General features: G+C 55.8%; 1 protein-coding gene across 1 annotated transcript; it reads left to right on the top strand.

The window, feature by feature from the left end:
* The first annotated feature begins 4,263 nt into the window (after nucleotides 1-4,263).
* On the top strand, nucleotides 4,264-8,996 carry LOC133275642 (protein DGCR6). Its single transcript, XM_061465668.1, has 5 exons — nucleotides 4,264-4,562; nucleotides 4,644-4,804; nucleotides 5,239-5,339; nucleotides 6,598-6,738; nucleotides 8,443-8,996. The coding sequence occupies exons 1-5, from the start codon at nucleotides 4,264-4,266 to the stop codon at nucleotides 8,524-8,526; spliced, it is 786 nt and encodes a 261-aa protein (XP_061321652.1). The 3' UTR covers nucleotides 8,527-8,996.
* The last annotated feature ends 2,214 nt before the right edge of the window (nucleotides 8,997-11,210 follow it).

Genomic DNA, 11,210 nt, shown 5'->3' with positions numbered 1-11,210 from the left:
CCATGCTGGTTGTCCTCCTCCAGCCCTTCCAGCTTCTTATCCCTGTTGAACTGGGAGGCCCACACTGGACCCTACTGGGTGGAGCATCAGAAGCTTCTTTCAGGTGGCTGCCCATGACCTTCCCAGCGTCTCCCACTGCCAGCTTTGCCTTCCTCTGGAGAAGGGCAGCAACAAGCCGATGTCACCCTGAGGTCCACCATAGCCTCCAGGTACCTCCAGCAGGGTCCTTCCAGCTCAGGTGGGTCAGATGCTTCTTCATGTGCTTCCACAGGCCATGATGGATGTTGCCATCGCAAGGGATGAGGCATTGCCACTCCTCAGTATCATGAGGAGCTGGTTTGTCCACATAGTGTGGTTGTGATTCTCCTTTCCAAGCATCCTACTGGGGCCTGCAGGATGCACTTTACTCATCTCTGACTGGCAGCACCCTGAGATAGACACTGCTGAAGGAACTTTCTCGAGGGTTCCACAAATGAGCAGAGGCTGACAAACAGAACAGCTTCCTCTGCAGCTGCGTCCCACAGGACTTCCATTTGCTTTTCTAAGCTGCTTTGCTCTGCTCTCCTGGAGGTGCAGAAATCACTGGCCTCAAAGGAAAAACAGCAGAACCCAACCACAGGAGGAGGTCATCATGTGGAGCAAATCCAGGGCTTCTGCTCCCCTGGGATGGAGCAGGAGCCACCTTCCCTGACAGACAGGTCACACCTTTGGTGGCAGCGTGATGGCTTCACTAAATGCATTGCATGTGACCGGGGGAGCAGTGGCTGAGGCTGGCAGATGATGCTGTGATGGAGTAGGACCTGTCCCACAGCTACCAGCCCTCGTCTCCGCCAGCACCTCATCCAGGGGAGCAGAGGAGCACAGTAGCACTCATGGCCGATCCTCACCAGCACCGCGACACTGATCTGCTTCCCATTCCATCCCACTTTCCCAACCTGAAGAAGGAACCATTGGATTGGACAAGAGCACGTTTGCTTTGACTTGGCCGGCAAGCAGCGATAAAAGGGAGCCCAATGCCAACAATCCAGATCCTATTTCAGGCCCTACCAAAAATAAACTCGGAAGAGGAACTCCAATGGGAATGAAACATGGACAGGACAGCGGGCTCCCAACATTCTGTTGGGAATGTGCCTCCCATCAGTGCCAGGGGTATCTCATGCTGGAGGGGGTACTGTGAGGTGCTTAGGGAGCTCCATCGGCTCCACCAGCACCACACACCAGCTAGGGCTGGGGATATAAGTATACATTCGACTGATGTTTCACATGGCGTCTTCAAGTGGGTGTGTTATACATGAGGAAATGGCCCTTTTCTTCTTTGCCCCAAAAGTGGATGGAATGGTCCCTGATTGACTTCCCTAGGAGACTGGACTCCAGGAATGGCCAGTCCGGAAGCACTGGAATGTCTCCTCCTCTGCAGGGAGTGGAGACACCAGGAGCTCCTGGGCTGCTGAGCTACAACTAACATGAGTTCACCCTGGCTGAGCATCCCTGTCTCCTCCCAGGGGTTGGTGTGCAGTCAGGATGTGTGTGCAGCATTTCCTTGGGTCCCCATGGATGCTCAGCTGGACATCCAAAGCCCGGCCATGTTTGTAACATGTTTCTAATTATGCAAGCAGGTCAAACCCCACTTTTCCATGTCTGTAGCCTTTGCTCTACCAGCTCCATGAGCAGCCATCAGGAAGGGAGCGTGAAAATTTCACCTCGTACCACCGAGCCAGCGACCACCTCAATCCAGATCTTATTTTAGCTGCAGCTCAGGGGTGAAATTCCCGTTCAGATATTCAGCTCCAGAGGCCAGAGTGGGGAAAACACTTTTACTCTGCACTGTTTAAATTGGAATCAATCCGGTGAGCCTGAGGCTGTGAGGCTCCGGCGGCTCTGGCCACACGCTCACCCAGGGATGAGCTGCACGAGGCTGAGGCCAGACAAGAGGTTCAAGTGGCCCAAAAAAGGGGGAAGGAGGGTGGGGATGGGTGGCAAAGCCACTGTGGTGGGTGACCATGCACCCAGTGCCAAATGGAGTTGGAGGGCTGGTGCTGAAACCCCTTCCCCTGGCTCCCTCTGTGCTGCGGCAAGGAGCATCCTGCTCTCCTGATGACTCCTCATAGCACATGCATGAGGCCTCATCCTGCCTGGGGCTGCAGATTGTCCCCAGTGGGCGACCGGGCTGCACTTCAGCTCCTTGAGCTTCTTCCCTCAACTCAGAGCCCCGTGTCCACTCATGCATGTGTCATCAGAGTGCCCTGTCCTTCAGCTCCAGCTCCAGCTCCATCCACTGCAGCAAGTCCACCCTGCAATCACCACCAGCATCCCATCCCAACACCAAAGGCAGTATGTGCCCTATACAAACCGGAGCCAGCTGCCTCCTGCCATGCACACCAGCTCACATATCTGCCCCAGGTCCCCCATATCCCCATGCTCTGCAGGCTCCAGCCCACCAGCCTGCAGCAGGCAGCGCCTGAAGCCGGCCAGGGTAATGAGAAGCGCATGGGAACCACATCTGGTAGTGATTGAGCGGGAGCAGCGCTGGGAAGGGAGGAAGCACAGACTTCCTGCAGCACAAAGCAAGGGAGAGGAATGTCCGCAGTGGAGCAGGGGCCCCAGCAGCACCCTCCCTGCACCCCTCAGCCACAACATCTTCAACAGGGGCACAAAGGCACCGGATCGCACCTTTGGAGCTGTCGCTGGAACATGCTCCCTGCTCCATGGCTGAGCCCCTCGGCCTCCTCCCCGGCACCCCACAGCCGAGCCTCATGCATGGTCGCTCCTTTCCAGTCCTGTGCTTCTCAGGGTCGAGGTCAAGATGATGCTGCTGAGGGTCTGGGGTCAAGACAGCCCTCCCATGCCCAGACAGCACAAGGCTTCCACTGACCTTCGAAACAGCCTTGGAAAGAGAGCAGGAGCCTCAGAGAGTTGGTGAAGATGGCAAGATGAAGGCAGGGTCTGCTCTATACTGTGGTGATGGGGATGTGACACTGGGAGGGGAAAAGGCATAGACTCATTGAATCATAGAATCAACCAGACTGGAAAAGTTCTTTAAGATCATCAAGTGCCCCAGCACAAGCAGGGGAAAGGAAAAAAAGGAAAGGTATATCCAAGGATGTTTTAGGGATGCCCTGTTTGCCTGGGGATGCTCCACGTTCTCCCAACACAGCCATTTCTACTCCTCTCCAGCACGCTTTGAAGTCATATTAAACCTTCTGCTTCCAAAGCGTTTTTAGTACATTTTGGCGGATCTCTCATTGTGCTAATTCAAGCCAGGAACCTCTTGTGCACGCTGCTGAAATGAGTTTGTAACTCGGCCTGTGCTGAGCACTGATCTCATCACCTGCACCGAGCACTCACTGAAAGGAACCGTGGCCACCCCAGCAGCGCGATTGAAGTCAAAATGCACTTAATAAACTCCGAATGTTTAAGGGATTGGAAGGGATCCTGGAAGCTGGGGGGTGGGGGGCGGGGGTGTCTCACCCTTCCCAGGGCTCCCCAGTGAACCCACAAACATGGCCTGGCTTGGTGTCCATAGGGAATGGTCCCCAGCTCATGGGCTGGACTGAAACCATGAAGCCAAGATGTGAATGAATGAAGCAATGAGGCTGGAGAGTGGAATTCCTCTGATGTCAGTGATGCATACACAAGGGATGGGGTGAAGAGGAACCCCCAGGAGAGCACTGACCACAGCAGTGCTCAGAAACACCCCAGCCATTGGGCACCACCTACACATAGGGTCTGGGGGCAGGTGGGAGGTTGTGGCTTCTGCTCATGAAGATGATCATCATCATCATTGTCCCCCTGCACTGGGCACTGGTGAGGCCACACCTCAAATCCTGTGTTCAGCTCTAGGTCTGCAAGAGAGACATTGAGGCGCTGGAGCAGGGCCAGAGAAGGGCAGCGGAGCTGGTGCAGGGCCTGGAGCACAGAGGGGTGATGGGGAACGGCTGAGGGCCCTGGGGGGTTCAGATGAAGAGAAGGCTCAGGAGGGACCTGATGGCTCCCTACAAGTGCCTGACAGGAGGTTGGAGCCAGGAGGGGCTGGGCTCTGCTCCCAAGGAACAAGGGATGGGACAAGAGGAAACGGCCTCAAGCTGCCCCAGGGCAGGTTTAGATGGAGCTGAGGAACAATTCCTGCCCCAGAGGGTGCTCAGGCATTGGAACAGGCTGCCCAGGGCAGGGCTGCAGTCACCGTCCCTGCAAGTGTTCACACCCCGTGGAGATGAGGCCTCAGTGCCATGGGGCAGTGGTGGCCTTGGCACTGCTGGGGAGCCGATGGATGAGCTGAAAGCTCTTCCGCAACCCAGCCGATTCCACGGCTCCCCGCTGCAGCCGCTGCCGTCCCCGAAAGCGGCCCGAGCGGAGGGCACTAGGACCGCGCAGGGGGAAGGGGGCGTGGCCGGCAGAAGGAGGCGTGTCGGTACGGCGCAGGCGCGGTGCGGGGGGGCCATGTCGCGGTTCGGCGGCGGAGCCGGGGGCCTGGAGGCCGCGGAGGCGCGGGCGCGGTCCCGGCAGCAGGAGCGGCACTACCGGCTGCTGTCCGAGCTGCAGGCGCTCGTGAAGGCGCTGCCCAGGTGAGCGGGGCGGCGGGGCGGGGAGCGGCGGGGCGGGGAGCGGCGAGCGGCGGGGCGGCCGGTGCTGACCCGCGCCCGCAGCCCCTGCCAGCAGCGCCTCTCGTACACGACGCTGAGTGACCTGGCGCTGGCGCTGCTGGACGGGACCGTGTTCGAGATCGTCCAGGGGCTGCTGGAGATCCAGCACCTCACCGAGAAGAACCTGTACAGCCAGCGGCTGCAGCTGCACAGCGAGCACCGCGGTCCGGAGAGGAACGGGGAGAGGGAACCGGCGGGGGGCTCCGCGGGGAACCGCGCGGCGCGAGGGGGAACCGGGGCGGGCACTGAAGAGCAGCGGGGGGGAGAAGGCGGTGCAGGGGGAACCGGGCGTGGGGTAACGCGGGGGGGGGCTGGGGGGAGGCAGAGGGGAACGGGGGGGAGACCGGGGAGATTGTGGGGAGAGGGAACGTGGGAAGGGCACCGGGGGGTGCAGGGCAGGGGGGGTGCGCCCGGGTGCTTTGGGAGGACATGGGGCGGGCACTGGGAGGGATCGATGGGTACATGCGGGGGGACATGAGTCCGGGGCATGCGGGAGGCGGGTGTGGTGCTGGGTTGTGGCAGGTTGTGGGGCACATGGAGGGATGGCGGGGGGGTGTTGACGGTGCCATGCCCTGACCCGCTGCCGGTCTTGCTGCAGGGATGAAGCAGGAGCTCTTCCACCGGCACAAGGAGGCGCAGCAGTGCTGCAGGCCCCACAACCTGCCGCTGCTCCGCGCTGCCCAGCAGCGGGAGATGGAGGTGAGGTCTGGCCTGGGCTTGCTGGCATAGAGCCATGGAATGGTTTGTGTTGGAAGAGACCGTAAAGCTCATCCAGTTCCAACCCCTGTCTCACCACCCTCATGGAAACAAGTGTCTTCCTCACATCCTGAATCCCCCCTTGTCCTCACAATCCATCAGCCTTTGTCCTGCTCCAGCCAGCCCTGCTAAAAAGTATTCCCATCTTATATCCCTTCTAGTAACTGAAAGGCTGCAATAAGACTCCCTGGAGTCTTCTCCAGCCTGCACAAGCTCAGCTCTCTCAGCCTTTCCTCATAGCAGAGGTGCTCCAGCCCTCTGACCGTTTCTGTGTGACTCCTCTGGACCCTCTTCAGCAGATCCATGTCTTTTCTGTAGATGAGATTTGACACTTCCTAACTTTCCCTGTGGCTTGCATGTGGGTTCTGTTGCTCAGTGCAGCCCGGTAAGGTTGTATTGCCTCCACACACACATGGCTTTTGATGTGAGCTGGGCTTTTCTCATCCCCTGCAATCCTCTTCTTTCTTCTTACCTCTCCATCATGTTTTTCTGGTTGAGGTTTCCTCCATAGCTGAGTGGCAGTGCTCCGTTCTGCAGTGTGGGAGCACTCCTGGAGCATGCTACCACTCCTGAAGTCCAGGGTAATGTTCTTAGCCTGCCGCAAGTAGGGCCCCAGCACACCATAGGCCTAAGCCAGGCTTCAGCTTGCTCTTGTCAATACCACATAAAGTGGATTCCAGTTCTGAAGTTGGGTTTTTGAGGAGTTCAGCTCCATCAGTGAGTAACCGGGATCTGGGTGTGATTTACAGCCCCAGCTCTGTGTGTTGCTGTCCAGGGAACACAGAGGCTCAGGGAAGTGTCTGAGCTGGCACCTTGATGGGCTTCAGTGGCTTCTGCTCCTCCTCCAGGTCTTTCCTTGGACTTCTCCAGAGCCTGTCCTCAGCCATAGCTCAGACCTTGGCTCCTCAGGAAAAGCTATTCAGACACTGATCTATTGCTCATGGTCTTTTCTGGCCTCCAAACACAGAGAGGAGGATGGTCCCAGAGGTTTCCCTGCATTTTCTGGAGTGGTAGTTTTGCTGAGACATGGCAACTGGAGGAGGCAAGACCCGGGGCTGTAATTGCTGCCTTCTGCTGTCCTTGGGGCAGGAATGCTTCAGGGTTGAGTTGCTCCTCATTTCCAGTAACAGACTTGGAGGTGACAGAAGGTAGGAGGCAGGCAGATATTCCACAGTTTTCCATTGATTGTCATCTTTGTCAGGCTGTGGAGCAACGAATTCGAGAGGAGCAACGGATGATGGATGAGAAGATAGTCCTGGAACTGGACCAAAAAGTGATAGACCAACAGAGCACTCTGGAGAAGGCTGGTGTGTCTGGCTTCTACATCACCACTAACCCACAGGTTGGTGTTTGGGCAGGGAGTGTAAGGTCTGACAGCACACTTGTATCAGCATCTTCATTTGTTTAACAAGATCTTGCTCTTAATGAATTCTGAATCACTGGATCAGAGAGAATGACCCATCCTTTGCCCCATCGGCTTATGAGCAGTGTGCCCTTTGTGGACCTAGTACTGGGTTTGTAACAAAGGAGCAGAAAACCATGAGGTACGGCAACATCCCAGCTCTCTGCTGTGTTTTTCCCAGTGTATGGGTTAGGAAGGCTGTGCTGCAATCCTGTGGCTCCTGCATGGGGCTGAATGATACCTGAATAAGAAGCTGCATAGGTTTGTCATTGCTGTACCTCGCTCACTGTGCAGACTGCCTTGGCAAAGTCTTTATGAGCCTCTTGTTAATCCTTGCATGTGACTTCCTGGAGATGATGATCTCAGGCTGTGATTAGAACACTGGTTGTGGTTTCCCCAGTGCATCTGCTCCCGAAACTCATGAGCAGTGGAAATAAAACTTCCAAAGTCTCCTTGGAATGCCACAGGAGTTTGCAGGGAATACAGAAGCAGGCTGTTCTTAACAGGGAGGGAGGTGTAACTGATTCAGTTTCACTTCCATAAAGACCCACTAGTGAGAAAAAGTGGCTTAAACCAAGTTAGTTAAACAGGCACCCTCTAAACCCCACGAGTCTCTGCCATGCAGCCATGAACAAGCCTCTTGTTTTTCCTGTGCTGCTGTTCCTCACTGGTACAATGAAAGCAGCTCTTTCTCTCCCCTCCTGCCCCTGCCTTTTAGAAGTGATAACTCTTCACAGGGTTCCTGTTTGCTGGGGTTTGTTTTCCTTTACAGTAGTTGGCAAAGCAGATGCAGACCTTGGCTTGTACCTGTGAACACCATCTTTGGCTAAGAAATGCCTCCTGGAATCTGTTCTCCACATGCTGGGGTGTTTCCTCTATATCTGTTGTATAAAATACCTGCTTATGCAGGCGATAGGTTTTTACCAAAATAGACTCCTTTTATTTCAATAAGGGAATGTCTGCAAGCCTGAGTCACGGAGCAGTGTTCATGGGATTTGCTGCTCCACTGGGTAGCGTAAGTGGCTTGTGAGCTAAATGTAACCAAAGTACGAGCAGGTGGTAAGGAAACCATACACTGAGTGTGTTGACTGTAGGAAACAGTGGTCTTCACTCATGGAAGAGGGGATTTTTTGAAAGGGAATGACATACCTAGAAGGAGTTTGATGCGCCAGTACAGCAGTGTGCTGTACACAGACTCTAGTTAGGGCGCAGAGTGAACCCTCCTGCTTCCTGCCCATCTATGCTGGAAAAGGAGCAGAGTGTGGAAAGTGCTGTTGAAGGATGGCATGGGGTGTGGGCGTGCAAGCGGGTGCTGCTGCTCCAGAAAGGGAAACCTGCAGAACTGGCTGGTTCCCACCGCATTTGTCATGGTCAAGAAGAACCTTTCTGAATCCTCAGTGTATCCTAAGGCCCTGGGACTCCCAAGAGCTGTACTTTGCAGCAGATCTCTTAAGAAATTACTGCCCTGTATCTTACAGAAGCACTTGAACCAGAGAAAGGCTTTGGTTGGTATTTCCATGGTTTCTCTTTTGCTCCCTGATGATGAGCAGCTCTTGAGTGGGTGGTTCAAACCCGTCCTTTCTGCTTCCTGCAGCAGGGAATGGGATCATCTTGTTCTTGCAAAATCATCTCTTTCCTTTGCAGGAGCTGACTTTACAGATGAATTTACTGGAGCTGATTCGGAAGCTACAGCAGAAGGAATCTGAGTCCGAGAAGGCTTTTTCCTGAACGAGCAAATCTGCTGGTTTCTTCCTGGAGTTTTTTCTCATTTCCCTCTAATGAATAGACTGTTCATGTGTTTGCTTTTTACTGTGTCAGGAAATCCTCTGGATTTGAGGAGACATTTTGATGTCTCTGGTAAGGAATGGGAGAGGTGAGGAGTTGGAGGCGGACTCGCCATCCATGGATGGTTGGCAGCTGGGAAAAATGTCCAAGTTTCTCTACAAGAAGATGGTTCTGTGTGTGCTGAGGCACAAACAGCCCCTTGAACAGGTTCTTCCGAAGACACTGAGCAGGTATCAGCATCATGGGAGATTTTGGGATTCTGCCCAGCATTACTGGGCTGTGTTTGCAGTGTCCCACTCAACTCGGGCAGCAGAGACATCCTGAGGGCTTTCCCTTTTCCTTAAACCAGTTTCCAAATGCAGAGAAATAAAACCATTCTGTTCTGTCTTGGGGGCTGCAGTTTTCCAAATGTCCATGGCTGTGAGTACCTCTGCCCCAGCCCTGCATGGTGAGTGTGGGGCACTGGATTAAATCAGGGGGAATTTGAGTGTCTCTGAGACCTGTCAGGACTGATGACCCAGGGATGCAGTGCATGGGAGAGTGGGGACACTGGCTAGAAGCTGGGTAAAGGAGCACTTCAAGTGTGGAGGGACTGTGGTGGAGCTGGGCAGTATGGGCTGCCCATAGGGATGTGTTGGTGCAGGAGGAGGCTGTGAGCACTTCTGGTGTTCACGGGTGAAGTTCAGGTCAGAGAAGCTGTTGGGGGTTGCTTGAAGACGCAAAGCCATTGTGTGTTGAAGAGCTGTGATTGTGCCTGGGTCACCATTTCAGGGTTTTCCGGCATTCCTAGAGCAAGGCTTGTACAGAGTCATCATAGAATCCCAGACTGGTTTGAGTTTAAGGGACCTCATCGAGTTCCAACCCCCTGCTATGGGCAGGGACACCTTCCACTACAGCAGGTGCTTCAGGCTGGAAAGCGGGCTGATGTGGGCCCTGCACTGTCACAGGATCCCCATGAACCATTTTGAGCTGTGTTGCCTCTGGACCCTCTGCTGGGAGGGGTCTGCACCCCCTGCACTCTACTGTTAAACTGTCAAGGAGCAGAGTGGACAACATTCCCCTCTGGAGACACCATAGGGCCCATGAGGACACGCACGGGCAGGAGCAGTCCCTGGTGCTGAATCTGTTCGTCTCTGCATGGCCAGAGCTGTTGTCAAGGAGATTGCTTGCCAAGGGGTGAGGATGAGGAAGTCGGGGATGAACAATGGCTCCTATTGCAGGAAGGGAGCCTGCCTGATGCCAGGGTTGGAGCAGCGCCTCCTGTAGCAGCCGCAAAGCCCATGGTGGGGCTGGAGCACCTCAGGGGCAGCTCGTGCAGGAGGTCAGGGTTGTGCCATGAGGAGCAGAGCCCACCTGGACCCAGAGCTCCCCTGCAGAGCCGGCAGCTGCCATCCCCCTTGCTGCTGGGATCCCAGGAGGCTGCTCCAGCACTGCCATGACAACGGCAGCTCTCCCGCCTCCAGCTCCCACCATCTGGCTGCAGATGCTCTGCCAGGCAGCCCATTCAAGCGGGCATTTGTCATGCCTGTGCTCGGGGTGGGTTTCGGAAAGGTTTTGTGTGTGAGATGGGAGCAGCGGTGCAGGCAGGTTGATTGCTGGGAAAGGGAATAAAGCACCAAGGTAGAGCAGGGGCATGGGTAAGCATGAGTTCAGCAGAGCTCAGCCCCCTCAGTTGTGGTGGTGCTGGTGATGCCTGGGCTGGGGATGGACCTGGTGACTGACCTGAAGGAGCTGGAAATGCTGCAAAGGAGCACTGGCTTTGGGCTGTCGGTTCCATAGTTCTAGTACCTGTGGAACCCCCAGGCTCTTGCCCCAGGCTGGGGACCTCTTTGGTGGCAGCTCCTGCCTGAGTCTCCATGTGTGCCAGAAGCCACATAGAGAGGGAATGCATGAGCTAATGGAGCTCCATCGTGCGGTTTGAGGTGACTGACAAGGGAGCTACATCTCTGTGCCAGCCCCCCAGTCACCCATCAGCGGGAGGAGGGGGAATGACGGGTGGTAGAAAGGGACAAGTCCTGGTTCCTGCTTCCTTTTCGTGTACTTTGGGCTGATGAGGGGGATAGTGAGGTCCCCTCTGCATAAGATGGTCCAGCATGGATGAGGATGTATTTGTGCAGGTGAGAGCCCTGAGAGCTGCACGGCGGGCTCTGAGTTGGCTTACCACTCAAGAGGGACATCTGGGGTGAAGCATCAGCTTTAGTGCTCAGTAGCCAAGTGACAGGACAAGAAGAAACAGCCTTAAGCTGCCCCAGGGCAGGTTTAGATGGAGCTGAGGAACAATTCCTGCCCCAGAGGGTGCTCAGGCATTGAACAGGCTGCCCAGGGCAGGGCTGCAGGCACCGTCCCTGCAAGTGTTCACACCCCGTGGAGACGAGGCCTCAGTGCCATGGGTTAGGGGTGGCCTTGGCAGTGCTGGGAATGGGTGGACTGGATGAGCTTAAAGGGCTTTTCCAGCCTGGTTGATTCTGTGATTCCAGAGCTCAGCCTCTGCTGCTTCTCCACGGCGAGAACCTGAGCACGGAGGAGGTCCCTGTTCTCCAGGCCCCAGCTGCAGAGCGCAGTAGGGAGAGGCAGGTTCCCCGCTGGGATGGCCGCGGAGCCGGGGCTCAGCCCTTCATCCGCGGCTG

This window comes from Pezoporus flaviventris, unplaced genomic scaffold (genome assembly GCF_033815535.1).
Source record: "Pezoporus flaviventris isolate CSIRO_AGI_PZ_B2104156 unplaced genomic scaffold, CSIRO_AGI_Pfla_v1 ptg000041l, whole genome shotgun sequence".
Taxonomy (NCBI): domain Eukaryota; kingdom Metazoa; phylum Chordata; class Aves; order Psittaciformes; family Psittacidae; genus Pezoporus; species Pezoporus flaviventris.
This window is presented reverse-complemented; position numbering and strand designations above follow the sequence as displayed.